The sequence below is a fragment of the Rhinopithecus bieti genome, unplaced genomic scaffold (genome assembly GCF_001698545.2).
Source record: "Rhinopithecus bieti isolate Rb0 unplaced genomic scaffold, ASM169854v2 scaffold_21412, whole genome shotgun sequence".
Lineage (NCBI taxonomy): Eukaryota > Metazoa > Chordata > Mammalia > Primates > Cercopithecidae > Rhinopithecus > Rhinopithecus bieti.
Genome location: NW_016811643.1, coordinates 2,472,619 through 2,500,136, shown reverse-complemented (window position 1 = coordinate 2,500,136; position 27,518 = coordinate 2,472,619). Strand labels below are relative to the sequence as shown.

The 27,518-nt window shown below is 41.2% G+C and overlaps 1 protein-coding gene across 8 annotated transcripts in view; it reads right to left on the bottom strand.

Annotated features, from left to right (window-relative positions):
• The window catches only part of STIM1 (stromal interaction molecule 1), a 225,353-nt gene that overhangs the window by 27,850 nt on the left and 169,985 nt on the right, over window positions 1-27,518 (bottom strand). For all 8 annotated transcript variants that reach the window (XM_017894465.1, XM_017894460.1, XM_017894467.1 and 5 more), the window contains 2 exons: window positions 9,697-9,808; window positions 5,235-5,350 (listed from right to left, as the gene is read on the bottom strand). In XM_017894465.1, the coding sequence (XP_017749954.1) occupies window positions 5,235-5,350; window positions 9,697-9,808 (228 nt within the window). The remainder of the gene's footprint in view (window positions 1-5,234; window positions 5,351-9,696; window positions 9,809-27,518) is intronic.

The following is a 27,518-nucleotide window of genomic DNA, read 5'->3' as shown; positions in this document are numbered from 1 at the left end:
GGTGGCCCTCTGCTGAGCCAATCTGATTCCTCTTCTCTTTTCCCAAGTTCTGAGGCTGCTGTGGACAGATGGCACCTGTTCCCTCAGCATGCCCTCTTGGCTACTGCATGACAAACCTTTTATGTGAGATATGTCAAGCCTCAGACCAATAGCAGAATTTTTATTATGGCTCGGTGAGGTGGCTATAGCTCACAGCTGTACCAAGTCTAGGTTCTCTGGGGTGTTTGTGTGCTAAATGACCGATGATGAGGTCTAAGTGTCTGCTCATTCAGCCTTAAGAACTCATCCTAACTTCAGAACACAGGTCAGACCCAGTACAGGCCTCTAGGTCCTAAATGGGTGTTAAAGAATAGCACTGAAATAGGGATTTTTAGTCCATGCTCAGAGGGGAAATAAAGTCTAGAGGGGCGCAGATCAAGGGACTATTTGTAAACATCCAGCAGGCACGCCCCCACCCCTTTCAGAAGTTTCCTGGCAAAGAGCTCCTTAGTATTTTCCTCAGACTCCAGCTGGCAATTTTCAAAAGTTTCATTAGACAAGCATCAGTAGAAAAATATAAAAACAATATTTGCCATCAGGACAGCTGCTGATTTCTAAAATATTAGCTTCCAGGAGCATACCCAGTTCTATCAGAATCCTTGAATGAGAGAGCCACTAAGAACCTTTAATGACCAAACCGATTTTACAGAAAAGGAAACCCAAATCCAGGCAGAACTGAATTGCCAAAGATCACTTAATAAGGCAAGGACCAAGCACAGAAGTCCTAAAAATACAGGAGGCAGACACCAGGAAGGAACAGACCTCCTGTCTTTTATACAGAACCCTTATTAAGCAAGGAGTTCTTCCCAAAAATCATAAAATGTCACAGCTGAAAGAAACTGTAGGGAGGAATCTCATAATATAAATCATAAAACACACCTGAGAAAAGTGACCTACCCAAGGTCACACAGTGAGTGGCAATTTTGAAAAGGGACCCAGGTCATCTGCCAATACAGGGTTCTTTCCCAAACTTCAAAGAAGTCGTCTGAATAAAACTCCAGGAGCTACAAAAAAATCAAGCTGTACAGGCATATACCTCAGAAACACTGCAAGTTCAGTATGAGGCCACTGCAATAAAGCTAATAAAGCAATAAAGTGAGTCACACAAATTTTTTGGTTTCCCAGTGATAAAAGTTATGTTTACACTATACTATAGTCTATTAAGTGTATAATAGCATTATGTCTAAAAATACAGTGTGCGTGCCTTAATTTAAAAGTAACTTATTGCTTAAAAATTCCGACACAGACACTCAAAAGTGAGCACACGCTCTTGGAAATATGGTACCAACAGCTTGATCAACACAGGATTGCCACAAACCTTCAACTTGTAAAAAATGCAATTATCTGCAAAGTGCAATAAAGCAAAGCACAATAAAACAAGGTATGCATGTATATATTTAGTAAGACATAATTCACAGAGCCTAAAATTCTAAGTCTCTCTCTTAAAATGTGCAATTCAATGGTTGTAGTATATTCACAAGGTTGTGCAACCATTGACAAAATTAATGTTAGAATATTATCATTACCCCAAAAAGAAATGCCATATCTATTAGCAGTCACTTCCTATTTCCCACTGCCCCCACTCCCAGCCCCAGAAACCACTAATCTATTTTCTGTCTCTATGGATTTGTGTATTCTGGGCATTTTATGTAAGTGAAATCACAAAATTATATAATATGTGGCCTGTTGTGACTGGCTTCTTTTACTTGGCATGTTTTCAAGGTTCATCCACACTGTAGCATATATCAGTACTTCATACCTTTTAGTGGCTAATATTCTACTGTATGTATATACCATTTATTTTTCCATTCATCAACTGACAGACACTTGAGTTGTTTCCACTTTTTGGCTATTATTCTAATTTCAACACATCCTTACCAACACTTGTTACTGTCTTTTTTATTATATCCTAGTGGGTAAAAAGTGTTACCTCATTGTGATTTTGATTTGCATTGCCCTGATAATGATGTTGAGCATTGTTTCAAGTGTATATTGGTCATTGAACTGTGGACTATATAAATATATGTTCAAATCCTTTGTCCATTTTTTGTTTGTTCGTTCGTTTTGAGAGAGAGTATCACTCTGTCACCCAGGCTGGAGTGCAGTGGTATGATCTTGGCTTACTGTAACCTCTGCCTCCCAGGTTTCAGCAATTCTCATGCCTCAGCCTCCTGAGCAGCTGGGATTACAGGCATGTGCCACCACATCCGGCTAATTTTTGCATTTTTTTAGTAGAGAGGGGGTTTTGCCATGTTGGCCAGACTGTTCTCGAACTGCTGTCCTCAGGTGATCTGCCCACCTCAGCCTCCCAAAGTGCTGGGATTACTGGCATAAGCCACCGTACCTAGCAAGAATTTTTTATGTATTCTGGATAGTAGAGCCTTGTCAGAAAAATGTTTGCCAATACTTTCTCCATTTTGTGGGTTTTCTTTTCACTTTCTTGGTACATTCTTTGAAGTATAAAACTTTTTTATTTTGGTGAAGTCCAATTTATCTATTCTTTCTTTTGTTGCATATGCTCTTTAAAAAATAATTTGAGGTAAAATTCACATAATATAAAAGTAACCATTTTAAAGTAAGCAATTCAGTGGCATATAGTACATTCATGATGTTATGCAACCACCTGCTTTCCAGGTTCATCCACATTGTAACATGTATCAGAATTTCATTCCATTTATAGGTGAATAATATTCCATTGCACCACAATGTATTTATCTATTTATCTATTAATAGATATTTGGTTGTTTTATTTTTTGGCTCTTGTGGCATTTGCTGCTATGAACATGTATGTACATGTACTTGTTTGAGTACTTGTCTTCAATTCTTTGCATGTATACCTAAGTGTGGAATTGCTAGGTTCTATGGTAACTCTGTGTCTAATTTTTGAGAAACCACCAGACTATTTTACATAGTAGCAGAACCATTTTACCTTCTCATCAGCAATGTACAGGGGTTCCAATTTCTCTATACCCTTGCCAAAACTTGTTTTCCATTTTTAAAAACTATTTTTATTATAACTGTCCCAGTCAGTGTGAAGTATATTCTTAGCTTCAGTACCTGTGTTCTGCCTATCTCAGGAAGATAGTTTTCCTGCTGATCTCTGGCCTTCCTTAAGTTAAATCACATGCAGCACATGGGCTACATGCAATAAGCCTAAGAGAAAAATACCCCTGTCCTGGTATCAGTCCAACCTGCTCCACCAGGGCCCCTCTTATTGGTTCTGATATCCTGGACCCCATACCATGTCCCCAGCATTCTGGTTCCCATAGCTGATTTTTCCAGATAAAATCCTTGACTGCTTTAACCTGCAGTTTCTACTGTACCCTTTCAGACATGGTAAATCTGATTTTGATACAGATACAGCTTGATAATATATATTACAAGGTTAAGGAAGACTTTCAGGCTGCTGAAAACCTCCCCTTGCTGGGTGGTAACAGAGGAGAACCTTTGCAAAAGTAGCCTAGCTTTTATAGTTGGGTATAAGTGTTCTTGGTGTGTACAAAGAGATGTGTAAGTTGTTAACAGGGAGAGTTTAATAAGGCCACTTCCACTTCTCATCTTTCAAGACTCAGCTCAAGAATTACTTTCTCCATAAAGTTTCCTGGACTCCAATAGGAAACTCCTCCCTAGTATGTGCCCCCAGTTGAACTCTGGAAAGACTTACATAATAGCTATAACACTTACTATATTTGTTGACACTTTACTATATTTGCTGACATAGCTATCTCCATTTAGATAGAAGTACTTGAGAGCAGGGATCCTGCCATTTATGCTGGTACTTAGAATGTGCTCAGTAAAGGTTAGTGAATGATGAAAGGCCACTGCTCAATACAGAGACTAGGCCTTACATAAAGAGTAGAACCAGTTACTGTGTCATTATTCAAAACCTACCAATGAAGGTGAGCAAAATGTGTCCTAGAACCCTCCACTCCCCCAAAAAAAGGTGGCAAAGGAAGTGGAAACAGTAGTCTTCCCCCAGGTTGCTCTGTTTCATACTTTCAAAAAGCATAGATTCACTTGTATTGAGACATCAGCTTGCGCATTTGCCAAGCCATATTCACAGACAGGGAAATGTTATATTGCCTCTGACCTTGCCTGCCAGCTGCTTCTCTGGACTGGTTCCTGATTCAATACCTTTCTGCTGCTGGCACCCTAAATCGAGGCAAGCCATTCCCAAAGGGCAGGAAGCGGGCCCTAAGAGCCTGTTTAGTTGAAAATAGTTTTCCAAGAAATCTCACTACTTTTTGTTCCCCCTTGGTTCACTTAGAATTAGAAAAAGGATGGCAGGCTGGCTGTTCCCACAACATAGCTCTGTGGAAACTGAACAACCCAATTCTCTCAGCTAGCCCCTTGGCTGAAGAGACCACCCTTTCTTAGGCCCAAGTGTGTCTACATGCTTCAGAAAACCCCACCTTAGTCCTCCTTGTTGCGGGGAAACTTCCTCAGATGATACAATGGAGCCTATGTCACTATCAGTTCATGCACTCTAAGATGTCCTCACAATAACCACTGTCATTCTTCAGGTACACCTGTGACCTCGTGGTACGTAGTATGATGTAGTTATACTCTCACCCACGTATCACTATTATTATATCAGTAGCCTACTATATGGTAGTAATATATATATATATATAGCTGCTGATGTGCTATTGAAATGAAATATGGAAGTAGGTAACAGCTAACAAGCTTTCAGTCCATAGGGGGTTACTTCTATCCCTGAGCACACTTTTCATATTTTAGCTTTTGTATTCTTGCTCAGGTTGTTTACTCTGCCTAGAATGTCCTATTCTGCCACCTCCATAGAATAAAGCTCTATCCACCCTTAAAGGCAGAGGTCACATGTCACCTTGTCTATAGGATACCTTCACTAGGCCTCCTCTGGGCCTCAGAAGCACTGTGTACCTCTACAGAACACTCATGTTATACCTTCAGGGCAGAATATGATTCATTCCAGGTCTTCCTACAAGGTCCAGCACAGCACTGGCACAATGCAGATATTTCCTTAAAGTATTTAATGAATGCATGTTGCTATATATCTGGACTAAAATGTAAGACTCTTTCTCACTTAATACCAGTGGAAAGAGTATAGATGCTATCTTGCAGGTGTGCCTAGCAGACCCAGAGCCTTAGCCTATCCACTACAACAGCTTTGGTTTCCATGGCACAGCAGTAGCCCTTCTCAACACAAGACTCACAGAGAGGAGGCCCGAAGAGCACTGTATCCAGGGCCTTCAACTGCAGCTTCTGCCGATGACTCCGGTCTGTCATCTTCAGCACAGTCCCTGTCATGGTGGTGTTGGTGACAGCTAGCCTGTTGAGGCAAAGAGTAGCAGATCAGTTCGCTGCCAGTAAAGCCAGGAAGGATCCTGGTAGGATTACCCGCCTCCTCCAGGAACACTTCTAGCTCTTGGTGATCACTCCCCTCTGCACTCTAGAACACAGAGGCTATACCAGTTGGTCTCAACAGAGTGTATGGAGGGACACATAACATTTACCAAGAACTTGTTCAGCCCTCTCCCCATATCCACCAACTTCTAAGCACCCTATCCTCTAAGGATTACCTGTCTGTAACCATTCCCACACCCAACTAAATTTTCTGTTGTGCTTCTCCTTCCAGGGTTTATCTTCTATATTGTCCCCACCTCCCACCACTTATAAATGCATTTCCTGTGCAGCCCAGGTCAAACTGTCATGTCATATGACCCAGTGATTCCGGGACTTATGAATTATCCTAAACTCACTGTCATTATATATAAACCTGCTGATGTGCTATTGAAATGAAATACAGAAAAGGAAAAAAACTTTTTAATTAATCACTGGTGACAAAAATGGAATTAGTCCCGTTAGCTTGTATTTGAGTCACTGCAATACAAGTTACCTCCAATAAAATTACTGTAATTTTTTATGACCTCCACCCATACTGTCAGTGATAACTATAATAAGAGAAAGTCTGTAAACAAGAAAATGACCTAGGAAAAATGGAACTTTGTTTCTCTTCTGCTGGAACACAGTGGATATAAAAGGAGAGGGGTAAAGGATATGAAAGGTTGAAAACCACTGGTCTAGGTCCCACAAGTAAGCACTTAATTCTATACTACTACCATCAGAGTGAACAGGCAACCTACAGAATGGGAGAAAATTTTTGCAAGCCTATCATCTGACAAAGGGTAATATCCAGAATCTACAAAGAACTCAAACAAAATATACAGAAAAAACAAACAACCAATCAAAAAGTGGGGAAAGGATATGAACAGACATTTCTCAAAAGAAGTACATTCATACAGCCAACAGACACATGAAAAAATGCTCATCATCACTCGCCATCAGAGAAATGCAAATCAAAACCACAATGAGATACCATCTCACAGTTAGAATGGGCAATCATTTAAAAAGTCAGGAAACAACAGGTGTTGGAGGAGGATGGGGAGAAATAGGAACACTTTACGCCACTGTTGGTGGGATTGTAAACTAGTCAAACCAGTATGGAAAACAGTATGGCAATTCCTCAAGGATCTAGAATAGATGTTACCATATGACCCAGCCATCCACCTACTGGGTATATACCCAAAGGAGTATAAATTATTCTACTACAAAGACACATGTACAGTATGGTTATTGCGGCACTATTCACAATAGCAAAGACTTGGAATCAACCCAAATGTCCATCTGGTGACAGATGGATTAAGGAAAATGTGCACATATACACCATGGAATTACTATGCGCCATAAAAAGGATGAGCTTGCGTCCTTTGTAGGGACATGATGCAGTGGAAACCATCATTCTTAGCAAACTATCACAAGAACAGGAAAACCAAACACCGCATTGTTCTCACTCATAGGTGGGAACTGGGAACAATGAGATCACTTGGACTCGGGAAGGGGAACATCACGCACTGGCCTATCATGGGGAGGGGAGGGAGGGGGAGGGATTGCATTGGGGGTTTATACATGATATAAATGATGAATTGATGGGTGCTGACGGTTGATGGGTGCAGCACACCAACATGGCCATAAGTATACATATGTAACAAACCTGCACGTTATGCACATGTACCTAGAACTTAAAAGTATAATAAAAAAAAAAAAAAAGAAAAAAAGAAAAGAAAAAAAAAATATTCTATACTACTCTATAAGGTTTGTGCTCTTTTCTGATGCATAGCTTTATTTCCCCAGCTAGAAAAGAAGCTTCTGACAGCACAGTGTGATTATACTTCTGTCGGAGCATGCAGGAACAGCTACTTCCTTCTCTGGCCTTGGAAAGCAATCAAGCCCACCAACAAGAGAGGCAGTGAGGCACTGTGATGGGGAGTGGGAGTGGTCAGGAGATCTGTCTTCTCATTTCAGCTCCACTAGTGACTCACTTGTCTGATCATAAGTTGCTTTCTTCCTCCACCAGGACCTCAGTTTCCTACTGTGTAAACTTATATAAAATCAGATGCTTCCTACAAGCCTGGGAGTTCTTGGGGTTCCTCTTTAAAACACTTCTGCCAGATGTGCTGCAGTTTGTCTGACTAATGAGAATAAACATTGTCATCTTTTCTACAGTCTATTTCTCAAAGACACCTATGAACTGGAAAGCTATCTATTTGTAAGCAATGAAAGAAATGAGAAAGGAGGCAACATTGACTAAGCAACTACTGTGTGTCTGATACTTTACATACAATAACTCATTCAGTCCTCACAACAACCTTAAGAACTCAGTTCCATTATTAGTGCCACTTTCTAGATAAGAAAACAGAGACTTAGAGTTGAGTAACTTGCCCAAAGTCACAAACAAGTAAGTGGCAAAGCCAGAGAATGAACCCAAATCTGCTAGATTATTCTCATTATACCGTGTGAGCTAGTGATGGGCCTAGAACCACCCTCACTCCACCCCAAGCACTGAAGGCCCCATGCTTCCTGCCTATCACTAAGGTGCCACAGCTTGGCATCCCTTACATCTGTGCCCAGCCTGGCTGGACCTGGTCTTGGCTCTAATTCTAGCCACAAAAAAGCTAAGTGAACCGATGACCTGAGAACTGACTTCTTACTCTATGCTTTGCAGTTTTAATCCAAGCCAAAGATATCCCCCATGAGGAAAATGGTCTGGGGATCCACAAGGCAATATTGCTATTTCTATGGGTAGCAAGAAAGAAACCTAAATCCTGGATCTTAGTGGCCAATCATCTACTTCTCCATTAAACATGGAGTTCCTCAAGTCAGGGGTCAGGTCTAATGCATCTCTTTGTCCTCTGGGCCCACCAAAGAGCATGGCACATGGTAGGTGCTTAGTGAAGTTTTGTAAAATAGAACTAAACTGAATATTGAAAGGAGACCTATCTTTAACCACATGGCACAAGAGGAAGAGGAAGTGAAAAAAAGCAAGGCATTTAGAACAAGACAGACCTGGGTTCAAATCCCAGCTCTGCCACTTACCAGCTTGGATAAATTATAAAATATTTGAGATTCAGTTTGCTCACCCAAAAGTTGGGATACTCTTCCTCCCAGAGTTGTGAGAATCAACTGAAATAATAGGTAGGAAAGCACTCTATAAAGGGAGGTACAAACATTAAGATTATTACTCTCTCCAGAGTAGGGAGAAGCTATGAAGAAGAGGCTGCAGGCAGCAGAGGAGGGAACAGCCAGCTCAGCTAGGCCTGGACAGCAGTGCTCGGTAGCTCTGCGGCTGGAGACTGCAAAGTGTGGGCATTCCAACAGCTTCACCTTCCCCTTTCCCCTTTGCTGAAGCTGAAAATCAGATGCACCTACATAATGACAGATTTTACATAATCAGCACTTACCAGATAGTAAGCCCTTTGAGGGCAAGGGCAGGTTGTTGTCGTCTTTATCCCCAGCACCCAGCACAAGTGCTTGGCACAGAGCAGGTACCCAGTAAATATTTGTTGGATGAATAAGTAAATGGATTAATGACTGAATGACATATGGCACTAGTTTGACATTATAAGAAGTCCAAGCAGTACTCCATTCCTCCCCATTCCCAGCCCAAGCCCTAACATATTGAGTGTGTAAAGAAGGCAAAGAGTTATGAAACAACAGCTGTTGGAGTCATCCCAGAGATGAGGCTGGGGCCAATGGCAATCAACCTCTCCTCTGTACCATTTTTATTATAAATAAGCTGCATATGGATAACCCAGGGAAGGCTAAAAGAGCCCTGAGGCTCCCAGGTGATAAAAAAGGGAGCTGCTCGGAGCATGGGAAAAAAAAAAAAAAAAAGAAACACCAACAGGGTTTGATGTATACCAAGATTCAAATCTCAGTTTTGCCCCTAACTAGTCATGTTTGTGACCTTGGAAAAGTTACTTAACCAGTTTCATCATCTATATACAATAATACCCACCTTACAGGACTGATGTAAGAATTAAATGAGATACTGTATACAGTGTTGAGTAGAATGTCTGGCATGTCCTAAGCACTCAGTAAACGGCAGCTATTAGCACTATACCCAGGACTGACAGGAATATTAAAGAAGAGAGTGGATGCAAAGTGCCCATCATACTTTATAGCAAGTGCACAACAGATGTGAGAAGACGCAAGATCTACAGACGCTGCCCTGAAAAGAGTAGAACCTCACTTAACTGGCCAGAGCAATCTGAAAGCAAGCCCACTCCAGCCCACTCCCCATACCCTCAAGAGAGAAAAACCCAGTCCCCTCCTGACCTTGGCATGGCATGGCCACTGAGCTGCAGCTTCCGGAAGGTCTCCTCATACTGAGGCAGCTCCACATATGTGATCAGCCACTGTACCACCTCATCCACAGTCCAATTGTATACTGTGAAAAGAGACAAGCAAAGTCATGACTCTAGAATGCCAAGCACTGCTTGCATTTATTGTCATATTGACCTTAATATTTACCACATTTGTGTGTGTTTAATATCTCTCTGTCCCATAAAATACTAACTATGAAAGGAGTATGCACTGTGAGTTTATTTATATGAAATCCTAGAAAAGACAAATCTATAGTGATAGAATGCAGATAAACGGTTAGCTGGAGCCACAAAGGGAGCTCCAGGGAAAATTCATAAATGCAATTTTATAAGGTGATGGATATATTCTATATTTTGAATGTGGTGGTGGTTACACAAATGATAACACCTGTCAAAATGCATCAAACTGTACATTTAAAATAGGTGTATCTTCTTTTATGTAAATTATAACTCAATAAATTTGATTTTGGTATATTTTTAAACTGTTGTGACCAGGGTTGAGAATCAACTATCCATCCATTCATCTATCCAGCTATTCAACTGAGCATTCATAAGTGGACTAGTTAGTGCCAAGCCTGGAGGAAGTTAGTTCCCAAGCCAGTGGAAGAGATCAAAAGCTAAACAGCATGAGTGAAGCACAGATTCTGATAAAGAAAAATACATAGAGCACAGAGAAGAAAGGAAATAACTGCCTAGGGGATCAGGTACAGCCTCAGAGAAGATGATGTATTGCAACATAAAGGATTAGTAGAAGCTTATCTGAAATATTTCATGAGTGTGGGGGGAGGAAGGCATTCAATACAGAATGAGGACAGGTGCAAAAGAAAAGATGTGAAATTTGATGTGCGTGAAACAGCAGTCCCCAACCTTTTAGGCATGAGGGACTGGTTTCATGGAAGATGATTTTTCCACAGACCTGGGCAGCGAGATGGTTTCAGGATGAAACTGTTCCACCTAGATCATCAGACATTAATTAGATTCTCATAAGAAGCACATAACCTAGATCCCTCACATGTGCAGTTCACAATAGGGTTCGCACTCCTATGAGGATCTAATGCCACTGCTGATCTGACAAAAGGTGGAGTTCAGGCAGTAATGCTCCCTCACCCACCACTCATCTCCTGCTGTGCAGCCCAGTCTCTAACGGGCCATGGACTGATACGGATCCGTGGTCCAGGGGTTGGAGACCCCTGGTCTAGAATATAGAATATATGGCAGGTAGTAGCAGAAGAAAGTTGAAGCCATGTCACAAAGGGTCTTGACTACCATGCTAAGATAGCTACTAGTATTGTCCTGGGATAAGCCTAACTCAGGTTGCTGTGGCCAGTTAGGTGAGGCCCAACCCTTTTCAAGACAGAATCTATAGACCTCTCCTCCTCTCACATCTATTGTGTGCTTAGTATAGAGCACACTGGGCACTTTATAGCCATTCTCTTACTTGATGCTATTCAAGAGTTGCACTGTCCAAGCAGTAGTAGCCAGCAGCCACAGTGGATATTTAAATTTAAATTTATTAAAATTAAATAAATTAAGAATTCAGTTCCTCAATGGCACTAGCCACGCTTCAAGTGCCCAATAGCTAGATGTGGCTAATGGCTACCATATTGGACAGCATAAACTATCAAACATTTCCATCACTGTAGAAAGTTCTATTAGACAGCACTGGTAAAGATAATTTAATATAGGCTGGGAGCGGTAGCTCACGCCTGTAATCCCAGCACTTTGAGAGGCCAAGGTGGGAGATCGCTTGAACTCTAGAATTCAAGACCAGCCTGGGCAATACAGTGTGACCCTATCTCTATTAAAATTTTTTTTTTTAATTAGCCAGGTGTGGTGGTGCACACCTAGAGTCCCAGCTACTCAGGAGGCTGAGGTGGGAGGATCACTTGAGCCTGGGAGATTGAGGCTGCAGTGAGCCATGATCATGCCACTGCACTCTAGCCTGGGTGACAGAGTGAGACTGTTGCAAAACAAATTTAAAAAAGATAATTTATGGCCAGGCAGTGGTTCACAACTGTAATCCCAGCACTTTGGGAGGCCAAGGCAGGTGGATCATCTGAGCTCAACATGGCGAAACCTCATCTCTATTAAAAATATAAAAATCAGCCAGGCGTGGTGGCGCATGCCTGTAGTCCCAGCTACTCGGGAGGCTGAGGCAGGAAAATCGCTTGAACTTGGGAAGCAGAGGTTGCAGTGAGCCGAGATCGCGTCACTGCACTTCAGCCTGAGTGACAGAGCAAGACTCCATCTCAAAAAAAAAAAGGTAATTTACTATTGAAGTGTTTTGATTCTATATTTATATTTTGGAAATAAGCTAAAAGTAAAGAACACAAGTATATTCTGGATCATCTAGATATGTAAGAATAGAGGCTGTCAACTTCAGTGCTCAGGTTGCATTTGTGTTTATAAGTGTGTTGATGCAAAATAGTTATTACAATGACACAGTTCACCTTTAAACAATGCAGGTTTTAACTGCCTGGGTCCATTTATACATGAATTTTATACATGGATTTTTTTTCAATAAAAGGTATACTGAGTGTGCCTGCTTCTCCTGCCTCCCTTCCTACCTTCTCTATCTTTTCTGCCTCTGCCACCCCGAGACAGCAAAACTAACCTCTCTTCTTCGTCTTCCTCCTCAGCCCACTCAATGTGAAGATGAGGATGAAAACCTTTATGATGATCCACTTCCACTTAATAAACAGTAAATATATTTTCTCTTCCTTATGATTATCTTAATAACATTTCCTTTTCTCTTACTTTATTGTAAGAATACAGTATATAACGCATATAACATAAAATATGTGCTAATAGGCTTTTATGTTATTGGTAAGGCTCTGGTCAACAGTAGGCTATTAATAGTTCAATTTTGAGGGAGTCAAAAGTTATACGTGGATTTCTGACTATATGGGGGAAAAGGGACAGTCAGCACCCCTAAGCCCTGTGTTGTTAAGGCTCAACTGTATTTCCCTGGAATTTTAGGACATAATGTACTTCATAACAATAAAATATCTCAAATTTAAATATTTTAATACAAAAGAACCCAGAGGTCAAACTGATGTTTTTACACAAAATATACATTCATAATTGCAATTCAAATTTTTAAGACAAATATTACCCACTAAAAGATATAAACCACCAAGAACTGTCCCAATTGGTGCATCCCCAGAGAGACTAATGTAGTATTACAGGATCACCTATTATGATCTATCTGATAGCACTATAATGAATACGGGTCACTTTTGCCACCAAGCATCCACTTCCCTTTTTGGTGACAACAGTATTCTGAATTTGTATTAACAGAATCACTCCTCCCTTGCTCTCAGCTAATATGCTTCAGGTAAAGCTAAATCAACCTCTAAAAATAGAGCATGTAACCCAAGCTAAACCAATCAATACCTTCCATCTTTCTGCCCATAGTGCTTAGTTCAGGGATGAGTACATAATTCAAGTCAAGGCTGAAGAAACTGAATTCTAAAATTTTTGTTTGGCCCATAGGGGATATGCTTGCTCTTCCACTATACTGGTGTCTGGGATAAAATGATCCTGCACTATAATGTTAATAACAACAATCATAATAATAACAGTAATAGAAGCCATCTCTTACATAGCGCTTACTCTATGAGAGTATTGTTCTAAGTACCTCACATATATTAACTCACTAATCTTCATCATTTTCATATGAAGTAGATATCCCATTTTATCCCCATTTTAAGGATGAAGAAACTAAAGCACAGAAAGGTTATATAACTTTCCCAAAGTTACCCAGCTAGGAATTGGGAAAGCCAAGATTTGGTCTAAGGCAGTCTGGCTCCATCATTCATATTCTAAGCATGTATGTGTGTGTGTGTGTGTTTGGGGGGAGGTTGTATGATGCTGCTGGAAGCCTTCATACAGAGGAAAAGCTGAGTCAAGATCCAGATGACAGGTCAGGCACAGTGACTCACGCCTGTAATCCCAGCACTTTGGGAGACTGAGGCGGGAGGATCACTTGAGCTCAGGGGTTTGAGATCAGCCTGGGCAACACAGAGAGACCACATATCTACAAAAAATTAAAAAAAATAAATTAGCCAGGTGTGGTGATGCGAGTCTGTGGTCTCAGCTATTCAGGAGGCTGAGGTGGGAGGATGGCTTGAGCCTGGAAGGTCAAGGTTGCAATAAGCCGCAATCATGCCATTGCACTCCAGCTTGGGCAACAGAGTGAGTGAGATCCTGTCTCAAAAAAAAAAGAAAAAGAAAAAAAAAAATCCAGCTGATATAATTTAAGCCCTGAGTCAGATCATGCCTGTAGAAATCCCTATTCATAGATATTTCAGTTTTCTGCAACAAGTACATTTTCCCTTTTGCTTATATCAGATTGAAAGGATTTTCTGTCATAACAGGAACCAACTCTAACTGAAACAACTGAGTGGTCATTTGCAACATGGCAAATTTCATCATCACCATACGTGGAGCACTAGATCTACTGATTCCTCAATATTATAATGTGATGTTTTTAATGAATAATCATAAAAAGTAGCCTTTTAAAATAATTTTTAGGCCGGGTATGGTGGCTCATGCCTGTAATCCCAGCACTTTGGGAGGTCGAGGTGGGTGGATCACCTGAGGTCAGGAGTTCGAGACCAGCCTGACCAACATGGTGAAACCCCACCTCTACTAAAAGTACAAAAATTGACTGAGCGTGGTGGCGGGCACCTATAATCCCAGCTACTCAGGAGGCTGAGGTAGGAGAATTGCTTGAACTCAGGAGGTGGAGGTTGCAGTGAGCCGAGATCATGCCATTGCACTCCAGCATGGGCAACAGAATGAGACTCTGTCTCAAAAAATAATAATAATAACAATAATAATAATAATTTTTATATCTGTATTGTGTTTAAACATACAGAAAGCAAATTTATCTCTATACTTTGTTAAAAGTCAATTATGAAGGAATAGAAGTGACTTAATACAAAATACACAAGGAATACGTTCCAGCCCAGTGAAGGTCAAATGAGATCATGAATCAAAGTTTCATGTAGCTTAAATAAAGAAAAGTGGTGGGAGAAATGAGTCATCACATGGTACCCAGCAATACAGACATGCTGAACTTAGAAGAGCCTGGAAGCAACCGATTTTCAGCCAAAAAGCATAATTTTATTGGATCTGAAGTTTATTTTTACTTAAAGTATAAATCTGTTTTTGTTTACATTTATATACAAATTTTATACAGTGACTTAAACTTTGTTTTATGTTTGTATATACTTAAATAACATTATAATAAAAAATAATTTAAGTCAGCACTGCAGGTCCAAGATGAATTATTTACCTTAAAAGGAATTTGTACATTCTTCAAGTTTGAAAACTGCTGTAAGCAGCAAGAAGCCAAAAAAGTTTTGAAGTTGAATGATATGCTGAGATTCATCACTGTCCTCTCGTAAGATCCGTATCTTTTTTCTTTGAAGAGACAGGTCTTGGTCAGGGGCAGTGGCTCAACACCTGTAATCCCAACACTTTGGGAGGCCGAGGTTGGCCGATGATGAGGTCAGGAGATAGAGACCATCCTGGCCAACATCCTGGCCCATCTCTACTAAAAATACAAAAAAATTAGCTGGGCATGGTGGTACGCACCTGTAGTCCCAGCTACTTGGGAGGCTGAGGTAGGAGAATCGCTTGAACCCAGGAGGTGGAGGTTGCAGTGAGCCGGGATCACACCATCACACTCCAGCCTGGGTGACAGAGTGAGACTCCATCTCAAAAAAAAAAAAAAGAGAGAGAGACAGGTCTTGCTCTGCCACCCAGGCTTGAGTGCAGTGGCATGGTCACAACTCACTGCAGCCTTGAACTCCTGGCCTCAAGAGATCCTCCTGCCTCAGCCTCCTCAGTAGCTAAGACTACAGGCATGTACTACTACCATGCCAGGCTAACTCTTTTTTTGTTTTTGTTTTTGTCTTTGTCTTTGTTTTGTTTTGTTTTTTTTGAAAAAGAGTCTTGCTCTGTCACCTAGGCTGGAGTGCAGTGGCGTGATCTCAGCTCACTGTAGCCTCTGCCTCCCAGGTTCATGTGATTCTCCTGCCTCAGCCTCTGGAGTAGCTGGAATTACAGACACATGCCACCACACCCAGCTAATTTCTGTATTTTCAGTACAGATAGGGTTTCACCATGTTGTCCAGGTTGGTCTCAGACTCCTGGCCTCAAGCGATCCTCCCACCTCGGCCTCACAAAGTGCTGGGATTACAGATGTGAGCCACTGTGCCTGGTCAAATTCTTTTACTTGTTGTAAAGATGGGGGTCTCCCTGTGTTGCCCAGGCTGGTCTAGAACTCCTGGCCTCTGGCAATCCTCCAGCCTCAGCCTCCCAAAGTGATAAAATTATAGGCATGAGCCACCAGACCTGGTCTAATTTCCCTTTAATAGGCAGAAAACATTGAAGGCATGGAATATGTCCTATTCATTTTTGCTCATCCATTGTTTCTGAACTAAGAGCTTCATATACAGTGGCATCAATAAGAACTACTCTAAATGAGAGGTTCCAAACATGATTTGATGTGGGCCTCAAAACAACAACAAAATCTCCTTAGAAAAATATACAGCTCACATGGATAAGTAACTTCTGAAATGCTTGTCAAAAAACAGGCATTTGGTCAGACACGCTGGCTCATGCCTATAATCCCAGCACTTTGGGAGGCTGAGGCAGGAGGATCACTTGAGGCCAGGAATTTGAGATGAACCTAAGCAACACAGCAAGACCCCAACTCTACAAAAGAAAAATAACAAAATTAGCCAGGCATAATGGCATATGCCTCTAGTCCCAGCTACTTAGGAGGCTGAAGTGGGAGGATAACTTGAGCCCAGGAGTTGAAGGTTGCAGTGAGCCATGACTGCACCACTGCACTCCAGCCTGGGCAGCAGAACGAGACCCTGTCTCAAAAACAAACAAAACAAAACAAAACAAACAAAATCAGACATTCCTCTCAGCCCAGCATGTGATGCAAAGCAGATAATGAGGAAGACAACCTGAATAAAATAAAGTTCAAGGCAAAAATGCTCCAATTTCTTGATGTCCTCAAGAAGATGCTGGAGTTCAGAAGGAAAGCTCTGAAGCTGAGTGCCTTTGGGGGAAGATGAGACTATTTGCAGAGGCATGGCAGGTGAGAAGGGAAAGGTGGCAGGGGAAAGAAATGAGGCAGACACAGTGTGTCCAGGAATGCATCCTAGAAGACAAGATACTAGAAGCTTAAGTGAAGGGTGCTTAGTCAGTGCTTGGTTAAATTTCTAATTCCCAGACTAGAATATGTTGGAAGAAAAAGATAAATTAATTTCCAAGACATACTATTGAGAAAAGAAGGATGACAGAGCTGGGATTAAATTAGTGTTGAGGGGTGGTGCATGCCTGTGATCCCAACTATTTGGGAGGCTAAGGCACGAGAATCACTTGAACCCAGGAGGCAGAGGCTGCAGTGAGCTAAGACCGTGCCACTGCACTCCAGCCTGGCGACAGACTGAGGTTGTCTCAAAAAAAAAAAAAAAAGAAAGGTAGCTCACACCTGTAATCCTGGTACTTTGGGAGGCCGAGGTGGGTGGATCACTTTGAGGTCAGGAGAGTTTGAGACCACCCTGGCCAACATGGTGAAACCCTGTCTCTACTAAAAATACAAAAATTAGCCAGGCATGGTGTCACATGCCTGTAATCCCAGCTACTTGGGAGGCTGAGGTGGAAGGATCACTTGAACCCAAGAGGTGGAGGTTGCAGTGAGCTGAGATCTCACCACTGCACTCCAGCCTGGGCAACAGAGCAAAACTCCGCCTCAAAAACAAAAAAAGGTGTTGAGGGATGGACTTGGTGGCTCATGCCTATAATCCCAGCACATAGGGAGGTTGAGACAGGTAGATCGCTTGAGCCCAGGAATTCAAGGCCAACCTGGGAAACAAGACAAAACCCATCTCTAAAAAAAATACCAAAAAATTAGGCAGGTGTGGTAGTACATGCTATATATAGTCCTAGCTACTCAGGAGGCTGAGGTGAGAGGATCACTTAAGCCTGGAAGACAAAGGTTGCAGTGAGCCGAGATTGCAACACTGTACTCCAGCCTGGGTGACAGAGCAAGACCTTGACTCAAAACAAAAAACAAAACAAAAAAAAAAAAAAAAAAAAGCTGAGGGAAGTTAAATGGACTAGAATGTATTACTCCTGAAAATGAATATATATCCTAATGCATTGCAGATGTTATCATTTACTATGGTCTGGAGTGTCAGGTAATGAAGGCATAAGAGAGTGATACACAGATATGAGGCAGACAGACAAGTGCTAGCCTGTAAAGTGCAGAGAACAACATACTCCTGCCACTGCTGCCAAGGGAACTCGACCTCATCCAGCACAAAGGGGCCTTTCTGCCTAGAGTATAGTGGAAAGAAGGCTACTTTTTTATTGCTAGAAGGCCTGAAGCCAGCAGTGCATCAAGGGCCTTTTGTCTACTGGGAGGATGCCTTGATACAAGTCTGGGCATAGAATCTTGGCATGCAGAAACTCCCCTATCAGCACCCTACACCACAGTGGTGACAGGCAGAAGTCACTCTAGACCAGGGTTTCTGAGCCTCTGCACCAATGACATTTGAGATGAGACAATTCTTCATTGTGGAGGCTGTCCTACGCATTGCAGGATGTTTAGTGACATAGATGCCAGTAACATGCTGCCAATCGTGACAATTAAAAAATGTCTCCAGATATTGTTCAGTGTCCCATGGAAGGGAAAAACTGCCCCTAGCTGAGAACCACTGCTCTAAGCACTGCTTTAAGTGAGGCACATAGTCTCTAAGGGGGCCAATACACTCCACTGAAGATGGACTCTAGAATAATCAGCTCCTATATAGCTAAGTTGTAGGGGAAAAGGATAATAACTTCAGCATGTCAGACCAAACCTTAAGATGGTTTTGGTTTGTTTGTTGTTGTTGTTGTTTTTATCTGTATATATCATTTTGTTACCTAGGCAGATGCCCTATCTAGGTAGCGTTTGGCAGCATGGCGTCCACCTGGAGTCACTATAGTCTGAACAAAACGAGCCAGGATGAGCTGTATCCTCTATAACATCTGTATCTCAGATAGCAACCCTGAGTTCCAGCATGAAGATCTCATTCAAAAGACCAGCTGATATATCAGGGCTTCCTGTCCACAAGGTTCAAGCACCTAAAAGTTAAAAGTCTTGTTCTGTTTTCTCATTCCAAAAGAGAAAATGGGAAGAATCCCTGGGCCAGAGTGAGGAAGAAGGCAACAGCAAGTACAGAGAGCTGTGGCTATCAGTGACAGGCTGCAGAATTTGGCAAAGACAGCTTACCACAGATACAGACTCCAAATGACTCATATGTCCAAATCCCAGTAGGACATGCAACCGAGAGCCAATGTCCTAACGTCATAAATCTCCCATCCCCTGAGCCTGTCCATGTGGCCCCCAGCCAGATCAAAGACTACATCTCTGGGCAAAATGACAAACAATGCTACACCCAATCAGAGAAGGCTAACCCCTGGAGTTCTACACAACAAACCATCCTTCATAAGAGAGACACACAGGGTGACTTAAAATCTTTTTTTTTTTTTTTTTTTTTTTTTTTTTTTTTTTTTTTTTTTGAGACGACTCTCACTATGTCGCCAGGGCGGAGCTGCAATGGTACAATCTCAGCTCACTGGCACCTCCACTCCCGGTTCAAGTGATTTCTCCTGCCTCAAACCTCCTGAGTAGCTGGGATTACAGGCAAGTGCCACCAAATGCCTCGCTAATTTTTGTATTTTTGTAGAGACAACATTTTCACCCATGATTGGTCAGGATGTGTCTCGATCTCCCGACCTCGTGATTCCACCCACTTCGGCCTCCCAAGTGCTGGGATTACAGGCATGAGCCACCAGGGCCTGGCCATCTCCAATCTTTTTAATGACATATTCTTACTGTAAAAAAGCTTTGTCACACATTGCCAATATATGTACATGTGTTATAAATTAAATATTTACTAACATTAGACTGTTATAAAACATACATAAAAATTAAACCAATGAGTTAAATTAAAGTACAATATAAATACACCTCTGTATCTTCTTTCAAATGACCAAATGATTGGCATTCTGTGGGGTCCTGATCCTTGTTTCCATCTTATCAGTATTTATATTATGTTTTCTCACTAAAAGTATCACTTACCCCCACAGGGCTTCTCATGGAGGTAAGGGGGAAGGTATAAAAAAAATTTAAAAAGTACTTATGACACATATCCACAAGAATCCCAGAAACTGATGTTCAGTTAGCATCTTGGGTAGGCAGATATACCCTGGTCTCCACATATGTTTTTTTTTTTTTTTTTTTTTTTTTTTTTTTTTTTTGAGACGAGAGTCTCGCTCTGTTGCCCAGGCTGGAGTGCAGTGGCTGGATCTCAGCTCACTGCAAGCTCCGCCTCCCGGGTTTACGCCATTCTCCTGCCTCAGCCTCCCAAGTAGCTGGGACTACAGGCGCCCGCCACCACGCCCGGCTAGTTTTTTGTAATTTTTAGTAGAGACGGGGTTTCACCATGTTAGCAGGATGGTCTCGATCTCCTGACCTCGTGATCCGCCCGTCTCGGCCTCCCAAAGTGCTGGGATTACAGGCTTGAGCCACCGCGCCCGGCCCACACTATGTTTTATAGATAGGAACGGACCTTTTATGTTTGAGAACAATTTTCATATAAAAATCAATAAAACCTCCTGTTTTATTCTGAGGTAGCTACAAAAACTAAAGGTATTAAAGACTGCCAAACCCCTGGCATTTTAGAATGCTGATTTTTTTATTTTAGGATATATTACAAAAAACACTGAATTTGAACCTGGAAGACCTTGCCTATCCTATCTGCCATGAACTAGCTTGTGTAAATCACTTAACCATTATAAACCTCAATTTCCCCTTCTGTAAAGTATTCATTTTGCTATTCAACAAGCATTTATTTCATTCTATTCTGAGACCACGCACTGGGAATAGAGCAATGATCAAGAGGGAGATCCCTACTCCCATGTAGCTTACAATTTGGCAATATCTGTCTCCCAGAGTTGTTGAATTAAATGAGTTAATGTGTTTGAAGATGCCTAGGATTTAATACAAACTCAGTAGTAATTTTTTTTTCATATGTACCTTCATTCAGAAAGGGGTAGATATTCAGGACTGGTCAGAATCTGGATGGACAGAGATGCAGATCTGCCAGAAGAAAGAATCATGAACAAAGACAAAGAGCTGTAAGATGTGAAGCATGCTCAGAGACTCTAGTTTGTCTGGAGTTCAAGAGTTATATACAGGGTCAAGGAGAATGAGGTATTGTTGACACCAAATGACAAAGGTCCTTGAAAACAAGTGGTCTCAAACTCCAAAATAATATATTCATTAGGGGGAAAAAACATTTGTTGAGCAGCTACTACTCGCCAGGCATCACTCTGGAAGGTAAAGATACAACAATACACAAAACAGAGTCACAGATCCCACGGTGCTTATATTCTGGTGGAGAGAGACAATGTAAAACACTATAAACAAATAATTATATGTCAGATGGTGAAAAGTATAATGAAAAACAATTAAGCCATAAGGGGTTAAGGGAATAAAAAATAGTCCTATATCGTATGAGGTCAGATCAGAAAAGGCCTCTCTGACGAAGTGATATTTGAGCAGAAAATGAAATAAAAGGTGCGACCCATGTGGACATTTAGGGGAAGGGCATACCAGGCAGAAGGAACAGTATTACTCCCTAGCACTTGAGCTACAGCAATACATCCAGGGATGTGCCAAGGCAAACACTTGGCCTTGGCCAATCTTTTCTCTTGCCAGGGAAAGAATAAGTAATAGTAAATTGATTCCCGAATCAGTATCTTTTTCCCATAGTGGACCTGTGGTGCCTCCAGACGAAGCCCTCATCTACTTTTGTGGTTTCAAATCCACATCTCAAGAGAATGAGGTCTGGCAGGAAGGTTGCCAGTACTTTCTTTGCCCCTGCTTCACACAGCTGTTAGTTGGTCACTTAGCCTTTAGTCAGCTAGTCAGATATAGCACAGTGGTTAAGAATGTGAACTCTGGCCAAGCACGGTGGCTCACACCTATAATCCTAATACTTTGGGAGGCCAAGGCAGGAGGATCGCTTGAGGCCAGGAGTTCAAGACCAGCCTGGGCAACAAAGTGAGACCTCGTCTTTACAAAAAATAAACAAAATTAGCTGTGTGTGATGGCACGCACCGGTAGTCCCAGCTACTTGGGAAGCTGAGGTGGGAGGATCACCTGGAGTTGAGGCTAGAGTGAGCCAAGATTGTGCCACTGTACACCACCTTGAGTGATAGAGAAGATCCCGTCTCAAAAAAAAAAAAGAATGTGAACTTTGAAACCAGGTGTCTTGATTTGAATTTGCAATTTGCCACTTACTAGATGTAAGACCATGGGCAAATTACTTAATCTTTTGTGCCTCATTTTTTTCACCACCAAAATGATGAAAATCAGAGTTTTCACATCATAAAAATGTAGTAAAGGGAAGCTCCTAGCATACTGTAATTGTAAAAAAAAATCTATGATTATTATCACCATTCATTTATTCATTCATTCACTAAGCTTGTATTGGCTTCTACTCTAGCAGGTAAAGGATGAGTTAACCAGCACAGAGGTGAATCTGCATGAACTCCATCCTCAAGGGCTCTCTTCTAGAGAGGGGAATATACAAGGAAACAAATGAATATAATATAGTGTGATAAATGCTAGGTCACAGGGATATACAAGGTGATGTGGTAGCACAGAGAAAGGAGTGACTGACAGAATCAGAAAAGGCATCACAAAACCCAGCTTCTTATTTGTCTACTCTGGATAACAGCACTCCAAGGCAGCTATGAAATCCTTCCAAAGTGGCCCTTCCTAAAGATAGTGTGTGACCTGGAACTGTGAATTGTCTCTTTAAGTAGCTTCCTTCTGGTTCCCACTAGTACTCATCTGGAACTACAGTGAGGTAGAGGTCTTCATTTTCTAATCTGATGTCATTATCAAACCCCGAGCCAATGCTGCAAAAATAATCTGGCCTAGGCCTCATGTGATAGGCTCACTAGGCTACCAGGCAAAAACCAGGTCTCCCAGGGCCTAATAGGACATGCTATTAAAGACCACCTATAGAGCAGCTACAAGGTTAGTAGAGCCAGGTTAGAGAAGTCTGACAGCATGGCTGCAGAGTAGTAAGAGAACCTAGGAGCTCTGAAATGCTAGGTAGGCCAAACAACTTATCTAAGATCACACAATCAAATAGCCAAGGACACATTTTTGTGTGCTGCATTCCTACTCTGGGCCAGGCCCTGTGCTAAGTATTAAGAGATAAAATCATATAAAATGCTGCACTCCAGCAGTCTGATGGGAAAACAGGCAGTGGAACAGATCTTTGCATTTAGTGTGCTAATGGCTGTGAAGAGATAGGGGCTGTAGGAACACAGAAGAAGACACCTAACCTAGCCTGTGGTTTTCAGGGAAGATGTCTTAAAGAAATGATCAATTGAGTTTCAAATAGATCAACAAAGGAGAAAGATGAACAGAGAAAACAGCACATATGAAAGCACCATGGGATGAAAAAGAATAACATTCCCTAAGAAATGCCCATATAGCATTGCACTTCCAGAGGAGATGTGGTGTGGAATGATGGAAAACAAGTAGATCAGAGAAATAAGCATGGACCTTGTATGCTCAACTCATCTAGCACAATGCCTGGTATATAGAAGGTACTCAGTAAATTTTTAACACAGAATTGTTTACATAAATTGTAGGAGAAAAACACTACCTTCTGGGGCCAATACCACAAAGGTAGATAAGGAATAACAGAGAACTACAGCATTAAAATATAAATAAACTCTCAAGATATAAAATATCATCAGGGCCAGGCACAGTGGCTTACACCTGTAATCCCAGCACTTTGGGAGGTCGAGGCGGGCAGATCATATGAGGTCAGGAGTTCAAGACCAGCCTGGCCAACATGATGAAACCCCATCTCTACTAAAAATACAAAAAATTAGCTGGGCTTCATGGTGTGTACCTGTAGTCCCAGCTACTCGGGAGGGTGAGGCAGGAGAATCGCTTGAACCTGGGAGGCAGAGGTTGCAGTGAGCCAAGATCATGCCACTGCACTCCAGTCTGGGCAAGAGAGTGAGACTCCATCAAAAAATACAATATAATAAAATAAAATATCATCAGATTTTTATTTATGTGTACATATTACTCTTTTCTCCCAGATAAGTTAATTCATTTTGAGATTACAGATGGACATTTAATTTTAATGCATCTGACTAACATCTCACAGATAAACATGAAAAAAAAAATCATTGAGATTTTCTTTCTTTTTTTTAGAGATAGGGTTTCGTTCTGTCACCCAGGCTGAAGTACAGTGGCATGATCATAGCTCACTGTAGCCTCAACCTCTGGGGCTTAAGTGATCCTCCCACCTCAGCCTCCCAAAGGGCTGGAATTGCAGGCATGAGTCACCACGCAGAGCCAACATTTTCTATAACTTTTTTTTCACCAGAAATTACTAAGCTTTTGGTATCTTATTTTGTTGAATCTCAAATGAGACAACAATTGTGATGTAAGCTTATTGCTACTCCTACACAAACTGAAGGGTTATCTGACCAATAGGAAAGCCAGTATTTATTCTTTCAAAATAACATACGATTACAATTTATTGCTATACAAGTATTTACTTGTAACATTTTTAACAGTATCTTTATTTCTCCAGCTTCCATTTAAGAATATTTCTTACACCCAGAAATCTGATGTCCTAACTTGTTTGTTTCACATATGGGGGAAAAATGGGAAACCACTGAAAAATGTAAGCAGAGACCTCGTCAGATCTGGAACCAAGTGAAAGATACATAGCAGTAGAGCTAGGCTGGGCCAAGAATAACAGTACATGAAGAACAACAGCCCAAGCAAAAGATGATTCAGCTGACACTTCTGTTTCAGGGTAAGCTGAAGTATCAGAGATGGAATTTACCCTCCCTCCTGAATTAAAATTACCCCTCCCAAAAAAGACAACATATATGAAATAATGGTCATCATCAGACACTGGATATCAGCCTACAGAGGACAATGTTTCTTGAGAGATGCGAAACAAATGAGGGAAATTCCACAATTGCCCCAGCTTATGGACTTGAATTTCCAAGCCACAGTGCAAGGAGTAAAATCTAAGATTGAGAGAGGGAAATGAAAATACACTACTGGAAGCTTCTTATACTACATGCGACATGGTATAAAATCTCTTGAAAGTAGGCCCAGTGTGCAGTGGCTCACATCTGTAACAACAGCACTTTGGGAAGCTGAGGTAGGTGGATCACCTGAGGTCAGGAGTTCGAGACAAGCCTGACCAACATGGCAAAACCCCATCTCTATTAAAAATACAAAAATGAGCTGGGCCTAGTGGCATGCACCTATAATTCCAGCTACCCAGGAGGCTGGGGCATGAGAATCTCTTGAACCCAAGAGGCAGAGATTGTAGTGAGCCAAGACTGCACCACTGCACTCCAGCCTGGGTTACAGGGCAAGACTCTGTCTCAAAAAAAAAAAAAAAAAAAGACTGTGATGAGTTAAAGATACATATTTTTATCTCCTAACGCAACCACTAAAATACCAGATATAGCTAATAAGCCAACAAAGAAGATATAATTGAATTATAAAAAATGCTCAATTAATCCAAAAGAAAGCAGAAAAGGTAGGAAAAGGAATTAAAGAACAGATGGGACAAACAGAAAACAAATAGCGAGATAATGGACTAACCTAAATTATCTTATATTAACAATCATATCAATCATATTTGATTAATCATATTAATAATCACACCAAACATAAATGGTCTAAATAATGCAATTCACAGATATTGTCACATTGCAAAATATACATATATGAGATAGGATCCAACTATATGTGCCTATAGGAAATGCACTTCAAATATAAAAATACAAATAGATTAAATGTAGAGAGATGGAAAAAGACATTCCAAACTAAATACAGTCAAAAGACAGCTATATTTTTATCAAAATAGATTTCAGAGCAAAGACTACCACCAAGGATAAAGCAGATCATTTCATAATGTTGAAGAGGTCAGTTAATCACCAAGAAATAATCATCCTAAATCTTTATGCACCTAGTAACAGAGCTTCAAAATACATGAAGCAGAAACTACCAGGAAAAATAGGTAAATCCACAATTACAACTGGACACTTAAATACTCCTCTCTAACAACTGATAGAACAAGTAGGCAGGCCAGGTGCACTGGCTCATGCCTGTAATTCCAGCACTTTGTGAGGTTGAGGAGGGCAGATCACTTGAGGTCGGGAGTTCAAGACCAGTCAACATGGTGAAACCCCGTCTCTACTAAAAATCCAAAAACTAGCCAGGCATGGTGGCACACACCTGTAATCTCAGCTACTCAGGAGGTTGAGGCAGGAGAATTGCCTGAACCCAGGAGGAGGAGGTTGCAGTCAGCCAAGATCACGCCATTGCACTCCAGCCTAGGCAACAGAGGGAGACTCCATCGCAAAAGAAAAAAAAAGATAGAACAAGTAGGCAGAAAATCGACAAAGATATGTAGACTTGAACAATACCATCAACCAACATGACCTGATTTTCTCCCATTCTGTAGGTTGCCTGTTCACTCTGATGATAGTTACTTTTGCTGTACAGAGGCTCTTTAATTATATCCCATTTGTCAATTTTTGCTTTAGTTGCATTTGCTTTTGGCATTTTTATCATGAAACTTTTGCCTGTGCCTATGTCCTGAATGGTACAGAATGGGAGAAGATGTTTGCAATCTATCCGTCTGACAAAGGTCTAATATCCAGAGTCCTCAAGGAACTTAAACAAATTTACAAAGATAAAATAAACAACCCCATTAAAAAGTGGGCAAAGGGCATGAACAGATACTTTTCAAAAGAAGATATTCATGCAACCAACAAACATATAAAAAAAGCTCAACATCACTGATCATTAGAGAAATGCAAATCAAAACCACAATGAGATACCATCTCATACCAGTCAGAATGGCAATTACTAAAAAGTCAAAAAACAACAGATGCTGGCAAGGTTGCAGAGAAAAAGGAACACTTTTACATTGTTGGTGGGAATATAAATTAGTTCACCATTGTGGAAGACACTGTGGCAATTCCTCAAAGATCAAGAAGCAGAAATACCATTTGACCCGGCAATCTCATTACTGGGTATATATACAAAGGAATATAAACCATTCTATTATAAGATAAATGCACATGTATGTTCATCACAGCACTATTCACAATAGCAAAGACATGGAATCAACCCAAATGCCCATCAATGAAAGACTGGATAAAGAAAATGTGGTACATATATACCATGGAATACTATGCAGCCATAAAAAGGAATGAGATCATGTCCTTTGCAGGGACATGAATAGAGCTGGAAGCTGTTGTCCTCAGCAAACTCACACAAGAACAGAAAACCAAACAGTGCATGTTCTCACATGTAAACGAGAGCTCAATGATGAGAACACATAGACACATCAGGGGGAACAACACACATTGTCAGGGGAGTGGGAGGAGGGAAAGCATCAGGAAGAACAGCTAATGGCTGCGGGGCTAAACACCTAGGTGACGGGATATCTGTGCAGAAAACCACCATGGCACACATTTACCTATATAACAAACCTGCATATCCTGCACATGTGCCCTGGAACTTAAAAGTTGAAGAAAAAAAAATGCAAAACAACAAAAACAGACCTGATTTACATTTATAGAAATCTCCACCCAACAGAACAGGTACAAGTACAC